The following is an 18,777-nucleotide window of genomic DNA, read 5'->3' as shown; positions in this document are numbered from 1 at the left end:
ACCTTCAGAAATTGAGAGCAGGGCTTTAATTAACTGCTCATTATACTTTGTCCAGGCAGCCATGGCAACAAGTGTTCATTCTAACCACTGATCCACAGCCAGCTTGGCTTTCCCCTCATAGCCATGTCTCAGCATTTGTGGCAAACACATCAGGATTGAGTCCTGCTGTGGGGCAGCCTTGAGGTCCAGGTCCTGTGACTCTATACAAACAGACCAACTTACAGATGAGACAGGGCTCAAGATGCTTATCTGTAAAATTAGCATTTCTAGCCAGAGTTTTTCAAGTTGTGGGTAGTGACCTATTAGAGGGTATGCTAGCCTTCTATTTCTGCCATAACAAATAACACGAAATTAGAGACTTAAAACATTCTTTTACAATTCTGGAAGTCATAGTCAAAATGGGGCAGCAGGGCACATCCCTTCTGGTGGCTCTAGGGGAGAATCCACTTCCTGGCCTTCCCTAGCTGTTAGAGATGCCCACATTCTTTGGCTTGTCACATCACTGTGACTTCTGCTTCTGACCCTGCCACCTGTTTTATAAAGACCCTTTGATTGGGCCCATTTGGGTAATCTTCTCATGTCAAGACATGTCTGCAAAATCCATTTGGGGCCATGTAAAGGGAAGAATATTTATTATGGGAGTTAGGAGGTGGACATGTTCAGGGTGGTCATTATTCAGCCTAGAACACTGGGTCAGAGAGTCAGTTAAGGGCCAACATTTAAAACACTGCATGTGTTGTACTTTTTAAAATTCCCATTATTTTAAAAAGTACAACACATGCAGTGTTTCTGGTTCGAGTGTTTAACACTAACATGATGTAGTCACACAGAAAATTTTGAATCCAAGGCTCTATCTTGCTGTATCATTAGCAGAATGACTTGTTCCCTTATAAAGCAATGTTCAGAGAATGGCCTTGAGATGACTTGAAAATTTCACCCTTACACCGGAAAGACCAGACCTCTGACAGGTACACCTGTTCCCTTCCCCCATTTATGGGGTTAAGTTTTACCACATGAATCTAACAAAAGGATTTAGAATAAAAGGACATATTGGAAGATAAGATCAAAGATTTAATAGTAAAGACCTATGGTGTCACAAGATGATTAAGTATATATAATATTCCTTTCTCAAGTAGGATTAGGTTTTTAGAAAAACCAAGGCTATGACAACTCACAGTTAAGCGTGAAAAGAGTCTATAAAATACTAAAGACTTCCATATTTCTATTTCCACCTTCCCACCGTGTACAGAGATTTAAAAGCTTTATTATTTTTTTCTTAGCAAAAGTTCTAGTTTAGACCCAGAGTTTTTTTTAGTTGAAGGATACAATAAATTTATTTCTGTGTTTGATATCTTGAATGTGGTCATTTAAGAGCTATGTAGAGTGTGAAGAAGACAATGATCATATGGGTGATATATAGCTGCAGCCTGGCATAAGATGGGAACCCTCAGGAAACAGCCACAGGAGGCAGTAATGACTAGGTGTAGGAATAGAAAAGTAATTCTCCAGGCTCTGCTGAGAGGCTGGTGTTCAGCTGGAGAATATTAGACTAGGAATATAGTAATTGCACCTAAGGAAACTAGAATCTTACAGCATTCCTTACACTCTTCCAAAAGGGATTTCTTGTCTTTCGTTGGATTTGGAGTATGGGGGAGATGTGGCTAAATCCCTGTAATTCTCTGGGAAAATTATCTACTTATTTGAAAGAGTAATCCAAGTTAGGAAATATTTCCTAAGTAGGACACTAGGTTACTGCCATGGGAACACCTGGTTTCCAGTCCCTTACAAAGAAGAGAAATTATGCCAAGGGTTGAGGGTGGCTTCCTGTTCCCCCTCCCCATCTTGTATATATGAATGGAGGTGTAAAAGGCATTGGAGTCACCTAAATGCACCACCAGAGATGGGCTGTACCTAAGCCTCACTGTTGATTGAATTCTCTGGCACTGCCAGTTTTGGAGGTGGGACTCAGAAAAAATTAAGTGACAAGAAGCAACGAAGTCATCAACTTCCTTATTCATGTTTACACAGACCAAAGCCGCCCAGAGGATTATGGAAAGGTACTATGTTCACTCTAAAGAAGAATGACTACAAGAAACAATCCTTGAAATCCATCTAATTTTAATGAGAAGATAGAAGCCAGAGGCTTACTTCCACCACTTTATTTAAATTCAATTAGTGATTTAACATTATGGTTCTTTTTTTGCACAGGTAATAGATGAGGCCTGGAGCTGCCACAACACCTGCTAAGACAACCACAACAGCCATAGTTTTAAAAGCAACATATCCAGCAGTCCCATGCCCTTTAGAATCTACAACATCTGGAAAAGAAGCAGACATTCAAGCCTTAAGGTCATATTTAAATCATAGACATAAATTGAAGCTGAAGCTTTACATATAAGGGCTCCCCAGAGAGAGAGAGTGAAATTAAGTCTCAAAGGACACATTTGGAAAGCTTGCAACAGGGTATAGCCTTAAACGCCTTGAGTCTACCTCCTCTTTTCCCTGTTCCACACCCACTGTTGTCCCATTTCCCACTTGCTTTTACTGATCTAAACTCAATTGGCTGATATCTGGAAAGAAGCTTACATCCCAGCCTGCTGTCTAACACAACATCCTTGTTAGGATGCTTAGCTCTCTCAAGTATGTGACCTCTTGCAGGTTATTACTTAAAGATTTAGGCCATCTTAATTTCAAATTATAGACCTACAATTAAAACCATCTGGGATGAGGATATGGGATATTAACAGGAACAAATTAAGTTTGGCAGGAGCAAGACACATGCCTTCTGACTTATTAGCCCTACTTCTAGAAACATATCTTGGAGTTCTTGTATAGCAGACACATAGTTAAGAGGCTTCCATTTGGCATTAGTGACAAAACTGGAAGTAACCTAGCTGGAATAATATATAGCTATTAACAGTGAGGTAGGTCTCTGTACAGATATAAGATATAATCTTAAAAAGCAGTTATAGAACTGTAGGTGGAATATACAATACCACTTTTGTTAGAAGGGGATTTGGAGAAGGGTACACAAGAGACTTAGCGGAAGCTGTCCCTGGAAAGAGAGACTGTCTTTTCTTGTTCACGTTTACAATGAGCATGTGTTATTATGCATAGTTAAATTTGACATAAAGCCACAAACTTGAAACCATAAAGAACCCTAGGCTTTGAATCCATACCTCTGCCTGAAGAGCCATCTAACAACAGGAGGATAGGTCCTGGCAGACTTATTATTTTTTTCTCTTCTTCAGTGGCCCCTGTAGCTGGAGACAGATACAGAGTTTGAGCTCTGAAATAGTGAGTGGTGAGTGGTAACAGGTGTGTCCATGGAGTTTCTAGAGCAGATCTCCATGGCATCCCTGCTCTTCTATGTAGTTTGCCTGCCTTTGAAGAATAGGGCACACACCTTAGTCTAAAGACAGGATGGATTCTCAAAGAATTTTAAGCTCTGAGTCTACCTAGACTCAGGAAGAATAACCTTTAAGAGTCACATCTGCAAAAGATCAAACTTGTCGATAGTACTACTCAAGAGCCTGCCCGTCTCAGACTCATACAGGTAAGGCAGACTGGGCTTTATTTTCTTGGGCTCTTGGGACTGGAAGAACAATGAGGCATTCTTTATTTAAATTCTGAAAGGATGAGGCTTGTTTTGAGTAAATTGACAGTAATGAGGATTTGACATTTTTACCTCGCCTGCTTCTGGATGACACAGGGCACATCACAGAACACAGAGGGGAGTCGGGCAAAAGCTGATTGCAGATGAAGGCGTGGCAGTGAAAGTGGACCTGGAGGTGGAGGGAGAGTCAGGTGGGGTTGGTGCCCTCATAGACAGCCTGTCCCAGGTGACTTGTTAATTACTCACCAGGCTGGAGAGCACTTGGGACGCTGATATAAAGGCAAAGGTCTTCACATCAAACCTCTGGTAGTGGTTAGGATAGGTCACAGAGGAGCCAACAGGATGGAAGGTGGTTCTGTGGTTGTCCAGGTTGTATTCACAGCTAGGGGGCACATACCAAGGAGGACATCAGCCATATTCACCCGAATCTAACTCAGTGTTTGCCCAAATTCAGTCACATGTAGCACCTTCAGGATTATTGCTGTACCTTCCACCTGTACATTTTACTTAATGTATTTGTGACTTGTCTTATTCCACAATATCCATGGAATCATAAGTTGTACATGCAATACTATTAAAGTTGTATTAATACAATTTAAGTGCCTGTTTGCCAACTAAACTCAACAAGAGCTACAAGTTTTATATGTGCCTTCATACAACACTGGCTTAATTCTTCTTACCTTGTGAGTACTTGTTATGTCCCAGGCAGTTTTGGTACTATATGCCAGTGACCAAAAAAAAAAAAAAAAAAAAAAAAAAGGTAGGGAAGTCCTATCATTTAATATATTAGATTAGATTCTACCAGGGAGTAAGAGCTATAAAAAGGTATTATGTTAGGTGGTAAGTGCTAAGCAAAGAAGAGTTGGACCAGGGTACAGGGGCAGGAGGATCAGCATAGACTTCATGGAGGAGGGGACACTTAAAAAGGTCTTGAACGGAGTGAAGGAACAAGCTGCATGGATGCACTGGGTACATATAGTCCTGGGTCAGGATTGTACCTAGACATCTGTGCTAAGAGCTTAGCAACAGATCACAATAGCTTTGAGAAAAAGAAGATGCAGTTCTATCTAGGTGTAGAGCCCAGCAGGCAGAGCACAAATGTTAATGTAGTCATAACTTCAGAGCATTGTGGTGTTCTGGTCCAGCATCAAATTGACATTCAAATTGCACCATTTTACTAAATAATACTTTGGGATAGTTATTTAAGCAGAAAGCTTGGGTTTCTTCTTCATAAAATGAGTGGGCTACCATCCATGAAGTGATGAGATTCAAACAATGCATGTAGAATACACAGCACCTGGCACATGGTAGATGTTCAGTAAATAGACAGGAACTGGAGATCTATTTTCTCTCCAGAAAAAGAGATCTAATATCTCTCCAGTTATTAGAGCCAGAGATTTTTGGAAAAATTCCATTCTTTTAGGCTCAGGGGTAATAGAAAGTATGGTTACTTTATTAGGCCAAGGACTGATTACTGAGAAATCAGGACAAAAATCAGGGCCTTTGTGATATAATGTTCTGAAGCCCAAGAGGATTTATTCTCTCTTCTCTGGCAGTTTAATGAACTATCTGGGCTTGCTTATGTGTGGAGAATACCTACCCATTCACAATAATATTCCACCGGGGGAGAGAGGCTGGGTCCATGGTGGGTGTTGCCCAGCAGTCATCTATGATTAGTTTGATGTTGGGGTCAGTCCTGTTTAATACACTCACTTCCAGATAAATTGGTTGGCGGAGGTATCGCACCACAGGGTAGTCCTTGTCTGCATAAGGTTGCAGGTAGGAGTTATCTGAAATGGAATAGAAACCTCTTCAGTAGTCAAGTAGTTGATGGTTGCAGTGGGAGCTTACGTATCATGACTACTACATTGGTCTGATGGCATCAAATTAGGGAAGAGTTCTGGAAATATTTAAGCAGATTTCTCAGGTTGTAATGTCTCACCTGGGTAGGATTGTAAGATCAAGGCAAGTGGACCTGGCTTCACTAATGCCACTAGAGGGGGAGGACTTTTGATACTGGTATCTGTTAGTACATCATCCATGCTGTAATAGCACTTCACTGTCATTCTGTAAGAGGGTATGAAGAATTTTAGGTTAAAAAATTGTTTGAATTTAATTTGGAGCTTAAAAAGCCAAGTAGCAATTGTATCACACCTGAATTCACCATCTCTGACAATTGTGCTTGGAGGAAGATCTGCCCAGATGGCATGTATTTCATTTTCATAGAAGACTTTGTCATCCTTGAACTTAGAGAAAAGTCAAAGAGAGCATTTACCAGTTATCTAAAATATAAGTCTTAACCTCTTGCTGTCTGCTCATACTAACCTGATGTCTTGTTCCACATCCATGCAGGGGTATGTGAAACCATACCAGTCCCTGAGACAGAGCTGTGAAGGTAGGCTGGCAGGATGAGTCCCCCACCCTGAGGGTGTCCAGATTGAGAGCTGGTCTTGTCTGGTGTCTATGGACTTTGACATCCATAAACCCATCCTGAGTACACAGTTCACCTGTAATCAGTTAGATGTCACATAAATGTTGTCATCTGCTGACCTTGAAGTATGATGAAGGAAATGTTTGGGAGGCACCAGAATATGTCTTAAGTCTTTGGGAAAAATACCTTGATAAGTAGCTTGAGTTACAAGGGAAGGGGGCCCCAGGGTGCCTGGACAGCAGTGAAGCTGCTCTGTATGAACAAAGGGATGTTTCATACACAGGAAGAAGGAGCAGGAGACATGGGAAGAAGCGCCATATAGACTATGAGACCCATGAAAAAACCCTAATTTAAGAGTTAGATTATTTGTGGCTTAAAGTGTAGTGCCTTGTGCCCTTATGTCCCTTCTTCCAAAACTCACAGATCCTGAGTGTTTTGGGAGAAATTGAAACAGGAACTAATTTTCCCTATTTGGCTTGAGCTGCTAAGATCAGTGAGTAACAGAAGCAGAGGGGCCAAGGTAATACTCCATATTTTTGAGAAATGGCCAGGAGTTCAGGGAAAATCTTTTAAACTTTTATAATTCCTCTAATATATGTTGAAAGCAATTTTATTTAGATAATAGGCTCAGGATTCTGATGCAAAAATGTATCCTGGCTACTTAAACATGAAACAATTATAGTGGGATCTACCTGTATGCATATTTTGGAAATTTTATCTTCCTTAGAGCCTGATCATAGCAGCTAGACTGATATCTCTGATCTAACGAGTCTTTCATTTCCAAGTATGAACAATACAGAGTCTGAACTTCTATGTACTTTCTTTCCCATGTGTACAAGAAGGACTACAGAAGAAATAAAGAATGTGAAAATCTTTTTTTTTTTTAAAGTCTTTACCTATAGAAATTGGTGACTCACAGAGACACTCAGGATAAACCACCATGGATACTATCTCCCGTTGGAAGTAAAAAGTCAGCTTGAGTGAAGATAAGTAGAACTGATAGGGCAGACATTTTTCTGAGAACTAAAATGAAAGAACATCAGTTAGCAGCGACAGCTCCTCCAATTGGGCCCAGAGAAGTCAAGAAGGCAGGAAGGAAGTACACTGACTACCTGCAGGGTATACTGCAGACTTATTTTGACTTCTCTTTAAGTCAGAACAAGAGAGGCCCTATCACTTCTGCAGAGCAGGATGCTTCCCTTCCAGAAGAGTTACTGCTTTAAACTCATGCTCTCAGGTACCCAGCACTGCGAGTTTTAATTAATAGATCAAATTCCAAAGAAGAACTGAGTACCCTGCCAAGCCATGTCTGAATGCAAAGAACTCTGTACAATGTTATGTTATTGCAACACACACACACACACACACACACACACACACATCAGATTACTCTGGATCCCCAGCACCACTGTCAGTCAAGACTTAACTCTCTGAGGACAGTTTGGGACCCTTTTAGAAACTTGGAAGCAGCTTGTACTATTTAATGAGCTGAAAAAATTGAGGAAATTTCCATTGTGGAGGTTAAAGAGGCTAAGAGTTCACAAGTGAATTTCAGTTACTAGAGAATTCACTTATGCACAGTGATCCAATGAGGCCTTCCAGAGTCTGAACCTGCTACACTGGAAGCTGTAATTTGTGTATAGGTCATCAGCTGTGTCAGGGTCACCTATAAGACTGTGCTTCAAGTCATACTTTCTAGGTTCGGTGGTCAATAATGGAACCTACTTTCATTTGGAGAAGAGTTTTGCTGAAGTGCAGTCTGAGACCACTTGTTGCTTCTGTATCAATCCCATGCTTATGCAACTGGCTTATGGCAATATTTCTATTTCCAAAGCTCACAGATTTTAACTTCCCAGGAAACTCTGGTATGATGAGAGTCATGTGTGTGGCATTACAGGTCACAGGACCTGGAAGGAATGATAGACAGAATGTCTATGATCAGCTTTGATTAAGCGCTCCCAAAAATGCCTTCTATAACTGGAGTTACCGCTTATTAGGGCCTTACCTGATATACAAGTCACTCGTGATGATAAAATGGTCTTTTGTCCAAAATTTACATAGACAAGCTTCAGAGGCACTGTGTAGAGATGATTATTACCTTGCTGGGGGGTGGGGAGACAACATTTTCAAAAACATTTGTTTAAATGAATTTCTAAACAATGCTGGAAGAATAGTCTAGGCAAGTGTATACTCAAGTATTGCACACTATTTTGACCTAAGTAGAATTTAGGCATTTGTCCAATGATTGTTTTGCCAGGTGCTCTAGTTTTAACATTTTGTACTTCATAATATCTGGCAAGCTAGGGTTGTCTACTGATGTAGCCTGCAGCTGGTCACTTCTAGACAGATATAAGCAAAAAGTGCTTTTATTTTATGAGTACTTTATGGTGTAATCATTCAAAGAGGTTGTTTACAAAACTCAGGACTGTTCTTGTTAAAATAGCTGGTATTTGAGCACTTAGGTGCCAAAACCTGTTCTAAGTACTTTGACACATTAATTCTTTTAACATACAGTCTTGATTGTTGGCTCCAAAAGCACCAATACCTAGTATAAGACACATCATAGAATAATGATAACAAAAATAGAACATCTCAATTTGTAGAATATTTGAGCAGTAGAAGAGTTGTCTTCTATGTAGAAGGCTCTCACTCTACATTATATGATACTTTTAGATCTATGGGGAAGAGGGAGGACAGACTGAAGTAAGGACCATCTCTCTTGTTCACCATTGCGTCTTTAGTACTTAGTGCAGTATTAGCACATGGTAAGTTTGCAGATACCTGTTGAATGAGGTGTAGTCTCAATTACTTTGAAGACATTGTTGAGAGAATGCTTGGATTTAAAAATAATGGTCGGTGCTTGGGTGGTGGGAAAAAGAGACTCACACCTACCGTGTAGTGAGTCACTCCAGTGGCATTGAGTGACACTTGTATGGTCACCTTATAGCTGTCAATCAGGACATTATATCCTTGCACCATGGCCTCCAGAAGGGTCAGAGTTAGGACTCTTGCACCACTCCCAACCTCAATGCTCCATCCCATCTGATGTTGGAGGTCCTAAATTCAATAGTTTCATTTAGAGGACAGGTACTCCCCTTAACTTTAAGACTACTGTCATCTAGTATTTTCAAAGTAGATTTCAAAACAAAGGCCATAAAGAGAGACCCAGAGGGGCACTTTATCATACTTAAAGGAAGAATCTATCAAGAAGACATCAACATTGTAAACTTATATGCTCCCAATATAGGAGGCCCCAAGTTTATAAGGAAATTGTTGGATGACTTCCAAAAAGATATAGACAGCAACACACTGATAGTAGGGGATTTCAATACCCCACTGTCAGAAAAGGACAGATCTTCCGACACAACATTAATAAACATATCGTGGCGCTGAATGACACACTGAATCAAAGAGACTTAACTGACATATATAGAATCTTACATCCCAAAGAAGCAAAATACACATTCTTTTCAAATGCTCATGGCAGTTTTTCAAAGATAGACCACATGATAGGACACAAAGCAAGCCTCAGCAAATTCAGGAAAATTGAAATAATACCAAACTTTTTCTCAGACCACAAGGCATTGAACCTCGAAATCAACCTCAAAGAGAAACTTCAAAAACTTGCAAACTCATGGAGACTGAACAGTACACTATTAAACAATGAATGGGTCAATAACGAGGTAAGAGAAGAAATCAAAAAATTTCTGGAAAGAAGTGAAAATGAACAGACAACTGTCCAAAACCTATGGGACACAGCAAAAGCGGTCCTGAGAGGGAAGTTCATAGCAATACAGGCTTACCTAAAAAAAACAAAAATATTTCAAATAAGAGACCTAACACTACAACTTCAAGAACTGGAGAAACAACAACAAATAAATCCCAGAGCAAGTAGAAGGAAGGAAATAGTCAAAATTAGAGCAAAACTGAATGGCATAGAGACAAAAAGAACAATTCAGAGGATCAACCAATCCAGAAGCTGGTTCTTTGAAAAGAGAAATAAAATTGACAAGCCTTTAAGCAGACTCATCAAGAAAAAAAGGGAGAGGACCCAAATTAATAATATCAGAAATGAAAGAGGAGAAATAACAACTGATACCACAAAAATACAAATGATCATCAGAAACTACTATGAACAATTATATGCCAAGAAATTTGAAAATCTTGATGAAATGAACAAATTTTTAGAAAAGTATAATCTTCCAACACTGAAGGAGGAAGAAACAGAAAGCTTGAACAGACCGATCACAGCTGGGGAAATTGAAGCAGTAATCAAGAAACTCCCAGCACACAAAAGCCCAGGGCCGGACGGTTTCACAGGAGAATTTTACAAAAGATTTAAGGAAGAGCTAACCCCTGTCCTTCTCAGACTATTCCAAAAAATCCAAAAGGAGGGAAGACTCCCAGACTCCTTCTATGAGGCCAGCATCACCCTGATCCCAAAACCAGATAAAGACCCTACAAAGAAAGAAAACTACAGGCCAATTTCGCCGATGAACATAGATGCTAAAATCCTGAACAAAATATTGGCAAACTGCATCCAGCAATATATTCAAAAGATTATCCACCGCCGTCAAGTGGGATTCATCCCAGGGATGCAGGGCTGGTTCAATATACGCAAATAAGTAAACGTGATACATCACATAAATAAAAGAAAAGACAAAAACCACATGATCATCTCGATAGATGCAGAAAAAGCATTTGATAAGGTACAGCACCCATTTATGATCAAAACACTCAGCAAAATGGGAATAAATGGGGCATTCCTCATTGTCATAAAGGCCATATAAAAAAAACCTACAGCCAATATCATACTCAACGGGCAAAAACTGAAAGCTTTCCCACTAAGATCGGGAACACGACAAGGATGTCCGCTCTCACCGCTTCTTTTCAACATCGTATTGGAAGTCCTAGCCACAGTGGTCAGACAAGAGAAAGAGATAAAAGGCATCCAAATAGGAAAGGAGGAAGTAAAGTGATCATTGTTTGCAGATGACATGATAGTGTACATAGAGAACCCTGTAGACTCTACCAAAAAACTCCTCAAACCTAATAAGTGAATTTGGCAAAACAGCAGGATACAAAGTCAACATTCAGAAATCAAAGGCGTTTTTGTACACCAGGCATGCAATAGAAGAAGAAGAAATCAGAAAAAATATACCATTCGATATAGCAAGAAAAAATATAAAGTATCTAGGCATAAATTTAACCAAAGACACAAAAGACCTGTATGCAGAAAACTATACAACATTGAAAAAAGAAATTAAGGAAGACACAAATAAATGGAAGCATATACCGTGCTCATGGATTAGAAGAATTAATATCCTCAAAATGTCCATACTACCCAAAGCAATTTATAGATTCAATGCAATCCCTATTAAGATACCAATGACGTATTTCACAGAAATAGAACAGACATTTCAAAAATTTATATGGAACCATAAATGACCCTGAATAGCTGCAGCAATTTTGAGAAAGAAACACAAAGTAGGAGGGATCACAATACCGGACATCAAACTCTACTACAAAGCCACCATACTCAAAACAATCTGGTACTGGCACAAGAACAGACCCATAGACCAGGGGAACAGAATAGAAAACCCAGAAATAAGCCCAGGTCTATATGGGCATCTAATATTAGAGAAAGGGGGCAGAAGCATAAAATGAAGCAGTAACAGCCTCTTCAACAAATGGTGTTGGGAGAGCTGGACGGCTACATGCAAAAAATTGAAATTGGATCATCAGCTGACACCATACACAAAAATAAACTCAAGATGGATAAAAGACTTAAATAGAAGTCGCAACACCATCAAAGTCCTAGAGGAGAACATTGGCAGGAAACTCTCAGATATCCCACGCAGCAATTTTTTCACTGATATGTCTCCTAAAGCAAGGGACATAAAGGAAAGAATAAACAAGTGGGACCTCATCAAAATAAGAAGCTTCTGCACGGCTAAAGAAAACATCAGCAAAATGAAAAGGGAGCCAATCATATGGGAAAATATATTCGCTAATGATACATCAGATAGAGGTTTGATCTCCAAGATATATAAAGAACTCACTCGACTCTACTCCAAGAAGACAAACGATCCAATCAAAAAATGGGCAAAGGACCTGGGCAGACGCTTTTCTAAGGAGGAGATACATAGGGCCCAGAGGCATTTGAAAGGATGCTCAGCATCACTAGCCATTAGAGAAATGAGATCAAAACCACCATGAGGTACCACCTCACACTGGTCAGAATGGCCATCATAAACAGATGAACACACAACAGGTGCTGGCGAGGCTATGGAGAAAAGGGAACCCTAGTCCACTGTTGATGGGAATGCAGACTGGTGCAGCCACTGTGGAAAGCAGTGTGGAATTTCCTCAGAAAGCTGAAAATGGAACTGCCTTTTGATCCAGTGTTTCCCCTGCTGGGACTATACCCTAAGAACACCAAAACGCCAATACAAAAGAACCTATGCACCCCAATGTTCATAGCAGCACAATTGACAATAGCCAAGTGTTGGAAGCAACCTAAATGCCCATCAGTAGATGATTGGATCAAAAAGTGATGGTACGTATACACAATGGAATACTACTCAGCAGAAAGAAAAAAAGAACTACTAAACTTCGCGACAGCATGGATGGAACTGGAGAGCATCATGCTAAGCGAAATAAGCCAGGGGGCGAAAGACAAATATCATATGATCTCACCTATAAGCGGAACCTAACCAACAATACAAAGATGCAAGGAAAATATGACCAGCCAGACTGAAAGGAAAAGAAATCAACAGAGACAAGAGGGAAGCGGGGGGGGGGGGGGCAGGGAAAGGGAAGGGAAGGGGAAAGTCAGGGAACATATAGCAAGGACTCATGGACAAAACCAAAGGGGAAGAGCTGAGGGAGGGAAGGAGGGAGAGGGCAAGGGAAAGTGGTTGGGGGGGGGGGGAGGCAGAGACAAATGTATTTAAAAAGTAAATAAATTAAAAAAAAAACTACTGTCATCTAGTATTTTATCAAGATTGAAGTTATGTTACCTTTAATATAGAAAAAGTTACTTAGGTTTGTAAATTAAAAAAATTACTTTCATACCATGTTTTCATCAGCCATGCCAGGAACAGCCTGAAAGGTAAACTGGAAGGGAAAAAAATTTGTGGTATGAGGCTTTGGTTTAAAAGAGAGTTTCTAAATTGTGCTACCTGACGGTATGTGGAAGACACCCAGAACAGCTCTGTGTATTTCCTACACCAAGAAGCCCTGTTGTGGGATGTGGTAAGAGAAGCACAGGACCAGGCAATTATCCCAGCTGTGTCCTCAGACATCATCTTGCCTCTGAAAGCTTCTGGCCACCAGAAGGCAGCTGGAATATCTCTGCTCCCCTCCAGTTGTAAGTTCAGAAACCAGGTTTTTAAATGCATGGCTTTTTAGTAGGTCTGTAGAAATCAAGTATTACGTCAAGCCATGCAGTTCCATTATTGCTATAATAAAATATATTTCTTGAATCTTTCCATTGTCTCTATTAGCTATGTTAGACTATAAAATCCATGAGAATGTGATTGGGCTGTTTTGCTCATTTACTGTATCCTATCATCTGGCATAGGGCCTGGCACATGATGGGTATTCAGTTTGTTAAAAGATTATTAATGTGATTGTAGCTACCCATTAAATCCTTTCTATTTCCAGGCATGATGTGCTAAGCACTCTATATACCCTCTTGGTCAATTTTTAGAGACTCCCTATAAGGAAATTGTTATTTTCTCTCACTTTGGGCTTGGAAACAGAAACTTAGTGTGTTTAAGATATCAATCCAAAGCCACAGAGCCAATACCAGTGAATACCAGATTGCAGCTCTGACCTTGTTCCTAAGCTCAACTCTGTCTGGACTATCCCATTTCCCCTGCATTAGCAGTAAGAGAGGCAGTCAGCCTGCTTCACTCACAGACATGAAATCCTTCATGCACAGGGTGGATCCTGGGTGCTCATGGGCTCCTCCTGCTTGCACAGCTGGACAGCTAACCTGATACATGAAAGCCTTGCGTCTTATAGCAGCACTGTTGTCCATAACTCTGATCATCATCTGGTGCTTACCAAGCTGTGTGCAAATAGCATAGTAAGAACCGGAAGTGCTGGGACCTCAGTGGGAAAGGTGATTCCAGAATACCATCTGACCCAGCTGAGTTCAGCACCCTTAAATTTACCCATGCTGCAGACTTTGGAAGGTTCCTAATTCCTGTGCCAGAATAGTTAGCCTTTTAGATATCCCAGGAAGGACTCATACATTGGCAGAGAACAGTTACTTGAACTTCAGGGATTGGAGTTCAGTTTTTATTTTCTTCTTAGACTTACCCTATGACAGAGTATCATGCTCCTGGCTGGTTTGGGGCCTCTACCAAGTCATTCTGATACACTTACTGGGAGCATCAGTGCAGCAGCCATGATTCTGGGAGAGCCGTCTGTGAACATTTCCCCTGCCTTAGGGAACTCAGTTGAAAGTAGGGTCAGACAACCTTTTTCTGTTGATGTTAGTATATACTTTACACTCTGTAGGCCACATATAATTTCCAAAATGTATTTTTTAAAAACTCTTTGAAGATATAAAAGCCATTCTTAGCTCAAGGACCAACACATACACACACACACACACACACACACACACACACGCCTTGGCCTGGAGATGTCCACCCACAGATTGTAGTTTGCAGTTCCCTGGTCTAAAGGACTGTAGCTCTAAGCTTTCTGAAGTTAGGAAGCAAAAAATGTAATTACTGGAGCTCTTTACTGTGGAATCAGATGAAGTGGCCTGTTGGACATGCAAACTTCTAGGGTGTACCCCAGAGCCTAAGTCATCAACTAAATGACGTAAATCTGTACTTTCCAAGTTCCCTGGGTGATTCTTTTCATACTAAAGCTTGAGAACTGCTTAGCAAGGTTCCTTTTGCTGTTCTTAACAACCTTGATTGGGCAGTCCTGTTGCTTGGCCATAGAGAAACCTCAATTGCTCAGCTGCAGCTGGTTTTTCAACACCTGCTTTTACAGCATAGAGGTTCTTTGTCAGCATCAAAATAGCCTCCCATTTCCCCTGGGGGTTACGTATCAAACTAGCTCATGTTTGAGCATTTGTTGTATGTAGGTGCTGCTCCAAGTCCTTTATCTGCATTATATCATTAATATTTAGATATTGTGTGGAAAGGGTACCATAACCGCCATCTTCCAATGGACTAGCAGAGGCTTAGAGAGGTTAGCTAACATAGATAGTGGCAGAGACAGGACTCAAGCCCAAGGCCTCAATTCTTGGATTTCTCAATCTCAGCATTATTGGCATTTCAGGGCTGATAATTCTGTGTTAAGGGAGGAGGCCTTGTTCACCCTGTTCAATGTAGGCTAATTAGCAATGTCCTTTGCTTGTACCCACTAGATGCCAGTACCAGCTTCCCCCGTCTCCAGTTTTGATAACCAAGAATGTCTCAAAAAATGTCTCTAAATATTGCTAAATGTCCTCTGGATAGATAAAAAAAAAAAGTCACCCCTGATTGAGAACCACTGTGATACTCCAAAGCCTATGTCATTAACTACTGGGTTAGTATTAGTAACTAGTAGATTAGTACTTCCCAAATCACTCCTCAAACAATTACTTACCACTGTTCTGGTACAGGTCTCAAATGGGGCCCATAGGATGAGCTTTTCTGGGTCAAGGACATAAGTGCAATTCAGCATTTCAAGACCAAAGGGATCTACAGAAGCCAGAGTAATTTAGGCAGAGGATGGCCAAGAAGTACATTTCGGTGATAGTCAACCAAAGCTACATAGCCACGATGGCCAATTTATTTCTAAGGCACTTTAATTACTTCAATGTCTATTGTCCCAACTGGGTGATATGACCCAAGCTTTGAAAGATACTGTGATTTGCAGCTAAAAATTCTCCAGGAGGTTCTGAGATAAGAGAAAGACAAGGTCTTCTACTCTTGGTGGCACCATGCAAATCACTGGTCCCTGTGGCATCATGGGAACTGGATGACACTTACTCCAGAGTTTATGTACTCTTCTTACCAGAAAAATGGGGCTGGCCTTGAGCCAGGGGCTTTTTACTAGGTAAGATTAAGATAAAAAATATGTACATTACTTACCCATCACAGATGCATGCCATTTATTGATGCCAAGATTGTTTGAAAATTCTACTATCATTTTATCTTTATGGCAAGTGATAGTACCTGAAAAGCAAAGAAAGCATTTGGGGCTTCTGAACTACAGGAGACATGATTTTCACAGAGTTATATGAAGGGACCTCTCTTCTCCAACAGGCATCAAGGAAGGATGCCAGTTGGAAGAGGCAAAGCTTGTCCCCTACCCTCATGGAGTTCACAAATTAGTAGGAAAGACATAACTACAATTCCAGATACCAAGCATTATAAGGAAGGGGTTAATTAAGTACCCAAGACTTCCCAAAACACTCCAGGGATAAGCCTGGGTTTGTTAACGTGTATGGGAACCAGGCTGGATCCTTAACAGTGATACTGATGGAGGTGGAGATAGTGGGTCTGTGAAGAATTGAAGAACAAAAGTTTTGTCTAAAAGATTCAACTTGAAGTTTTAAAAAACTCTCTGGGTAAGACACTGTAAGGCTAACTTCTGCCTATAATCTTCCACTCTGCATTCTCTAGCCTAGGTGAAAGTTTCTGAAAACTCCTCATTTCAAATGGCACAGCTCTGATTTTTGTCTGTTACGTTGATGTTTCCCTTAAGCATGAATTTGTGTTTGAAGACTGCTGCTCTCACAGGGGGGCTCTTAGTGTTATGGTTTGTGTTCTTTGGATGCTACAAAGCTTTAGGCAATGAGGAAATAATCATTTTGCAAGCTCTTTCATTTATACAGCAAGCCATAGGTAAGCGATGGAAAAATCTAGTGACTTGCTCAAGGTAATAAAGGAGGTGGTGGAAGTTGTCTGACCCATGTCTGTCTGACCCATGTTTGTGTCTCCTGGCCATCTAGCTGCCCTAGCTCCAACTTGCTTGAGAGATGCTAAGGGCATTTCCCTCACTCAAGAGGCATACCTGAGAAGGCAGAAATCCCCAACTGAGCATCATCTATTGAGTTCACCGAAGACACAAGGGATAACAATAGAGAAAGGGACCTGTAGGTACTAGAAGGGGATGGAAGAGAGAGTTAAGGAATGAACTAAATCAGACAAGGCCATTGTACTCCCACCCTCTACCCCCAGAATTACTCACCTCCAACTCCCACCATATCCTCTTTGCCAACCCTCCATCACCAAAAGCACTGCCAAATCAACCAGGTAGAGGGGTGGACTGCTCTGTGCTTTTAGAACAGGAAGCTGGGTAAGACCCTGCCTGCTCCCCATTGGAGACACCTGAATCTTCTCCAGTCCTCCCAGCTGAGAGGAGGGATTTGGGGAAGGAGAGGCTTTCTAAAAGTCCTGAAAGAAGCAGAGTCTTGCCATCCTGACATTTGCCTTTGGGTATTCCACCAGCTACTCTGTGGGCCAGCCACAAAATCAGAGTTTCCCAAAATGACTTCCAGGTGAACAAAACACTGGGAAAAATTAGCATCTTTTGGACAAAATATTTACAACCCCAATGTAAAGTGAAAGAGAGTGATGGGCTTTGCTGAGGAAAGAACATCTCATTTTTACATCACATTTATTAAGTAGCAGACCTTTCCTTTACATAACCCCTAGTCTTCTGGCTCTTGTGGACATTAATGTTCAATGAAGAATTAGCTTTACAAAATGGGTGAAGCATTATTTCCTCCAACTATTAAATTTTAAACTTACTGCAAAAAAAAAATGCAGACAATTACAGATGGATAGAAAGAAAAAGAAAAAGTTACTCATAATCTTGCCACTGCTAGTATTTAGGTACGTAACTTTATTGACATTTTCTACAAACACCATCTATCATTTTAAGTTTGTATAGTATTCAATGTTTAGGTAAAGCAGTGTTTAACTATTCCGTAATGTTGGGCATTAAGATGGCTTCCAGTTTTTTTCATCATTATAAATAATGGTATAATGATGAAACATTCTCATACATCTCCCTGGTTCCTCAGAAAAAAAATTACTGGAAGTAGAAAATCTGGGTCAGAGGGAGTAGTGATCTAAATAAGAATGTCATAGTGTGTAGCAATTGGGAGAGTACAGATGAGGAAACAGACAAAGCAACTTACCCAGTCTTTGACTGCTGACTGTTAGGGCTGGGTTGAGGACTCAGATTTTCTGAGAATAAATCAACATATCTTTTCAGCATCTTTCATTGCATTTTGAGACACTTAGATGTCTGTAACACATGTTCCATAACAGGTGAGATATGCTCAAATTCTGTGTAAGTGGTGGGTGGTATTTGCAATCATTGGTTTATGTATTGTGTTTGTGGTATATCTTGGGGAGTAATCTCCGCCCCTTGTTATAGGTGTCTGAAGTAGGTTGGGTAGTGTTTCCTAACTTCCTTATCAAAATGATTATGTGGGCTCCCATTAATATCACAAATGCCTGGGTCACACTCAAAAGTTGTTGAAGCAGGCACTCCAGGGGTGGGGCATGGGGTAATGTATATTCGGCAAGCACCACAGGTGAGTCTTATGATCAGGAAAATTTGGGTAATGCCTGGAGGAAGGTAGAAAATTAGTTGTTGCCAGTGATTAACCTCTTTATGGGAACTAATTGGTTATGTTCCAGCAGCAATGGGGAGAGGGAGCAAAATCCAGGATAAGCAGGTTTGGGGGGTAGAGTTG

General features: G+C 40.6%; 1 protein-coding gene across 1 annotated transcript; it reads right to left on the bottom strand.

Annotated features, from left to right (window-relative positions):
• Positions 1-2,172: 2,172 nt before the first annotated feature.
• On the bottom strand, positions 2,173-17,389 carry ZP2 (zona pellucida glycoprotein 2). The gene is made up of 18 exons (XM_054580938.1): positions 17,259-17,389; positions 17,082-17,170; positions 16,157-16,240; positions 15,669-15,763; positions 13,972-14,124; positions 13,125-13,166; positions 8,940-9,104; positions 8,053-8,149; positions 7,773-7,954; positions 6,944-7,070; positions 5,942-6,123; positions 5,771-5,862; positions 5,559-5,683; positions 5,217-5,406; positions 3,863-3,998; positions 3,689-3,785; positions 3,180-3,263; positions 2,173-2,318 (listed from the first exon to the last, which is right to left on the bottom strand). The coding sequence occupies exons 1-18, from the start codon at positions 17,387-17,389 to the stop codon at positions 2,173-2,175; spliced, it is 2,217 nt and encodes a 738-aa protein (XP_054436913.1).
• Between the last annotated feature and the right edge of the window lie 1,388 nt (positions 17,390-18,777).

This window comes from Pteronotus mesoamericanus, unplaced genomic scaffold, assembly GCF_021234165.1.
Source record: "Pteronotus mesoamericanus isolate MK-2021 breed Mesoamerican mustached bat unplaced genomic scaffold, CSHL_Meso_final contig_64, whole genome shotgun sequence".
In the NCBI taxonomy this organism is placed as follows: Eukaryota; Metazoa; Chordata; class Mammalia; order Chiroptera; family Mormoopidae; genus Pteronotus; species Pteronotus mesoamericanus.
This window is presented reverse-complemented; position numbering and strand designations above follow the sequence as displayed.

Excerpts from the sequence above, each read along its gene's own strand:
- ZP2 (XM_054580938.1), bottom strand. The coding sequence starts at position 17,389 with ATGGGGAGCAGGCAGGGTCTTACCCAGCTTCCTGTTCTAAAAGCACAG. Across the intron at positions 5,407-5,558 it reads GATCTTACAATCCTACCCAG|ATAACTCCTACCTGCAACCT; the intron begins GTGAGACATTAC and ends ATTCCATTTCAG. Across the intron at positions 3,264-3,688 it reads GTCATCCAGAAGCAGGCGAG|CTACAGGGGCCACTGAAGAA; the intron begins GTAAAAATGTCA and ends ATCTGTCTCCAG.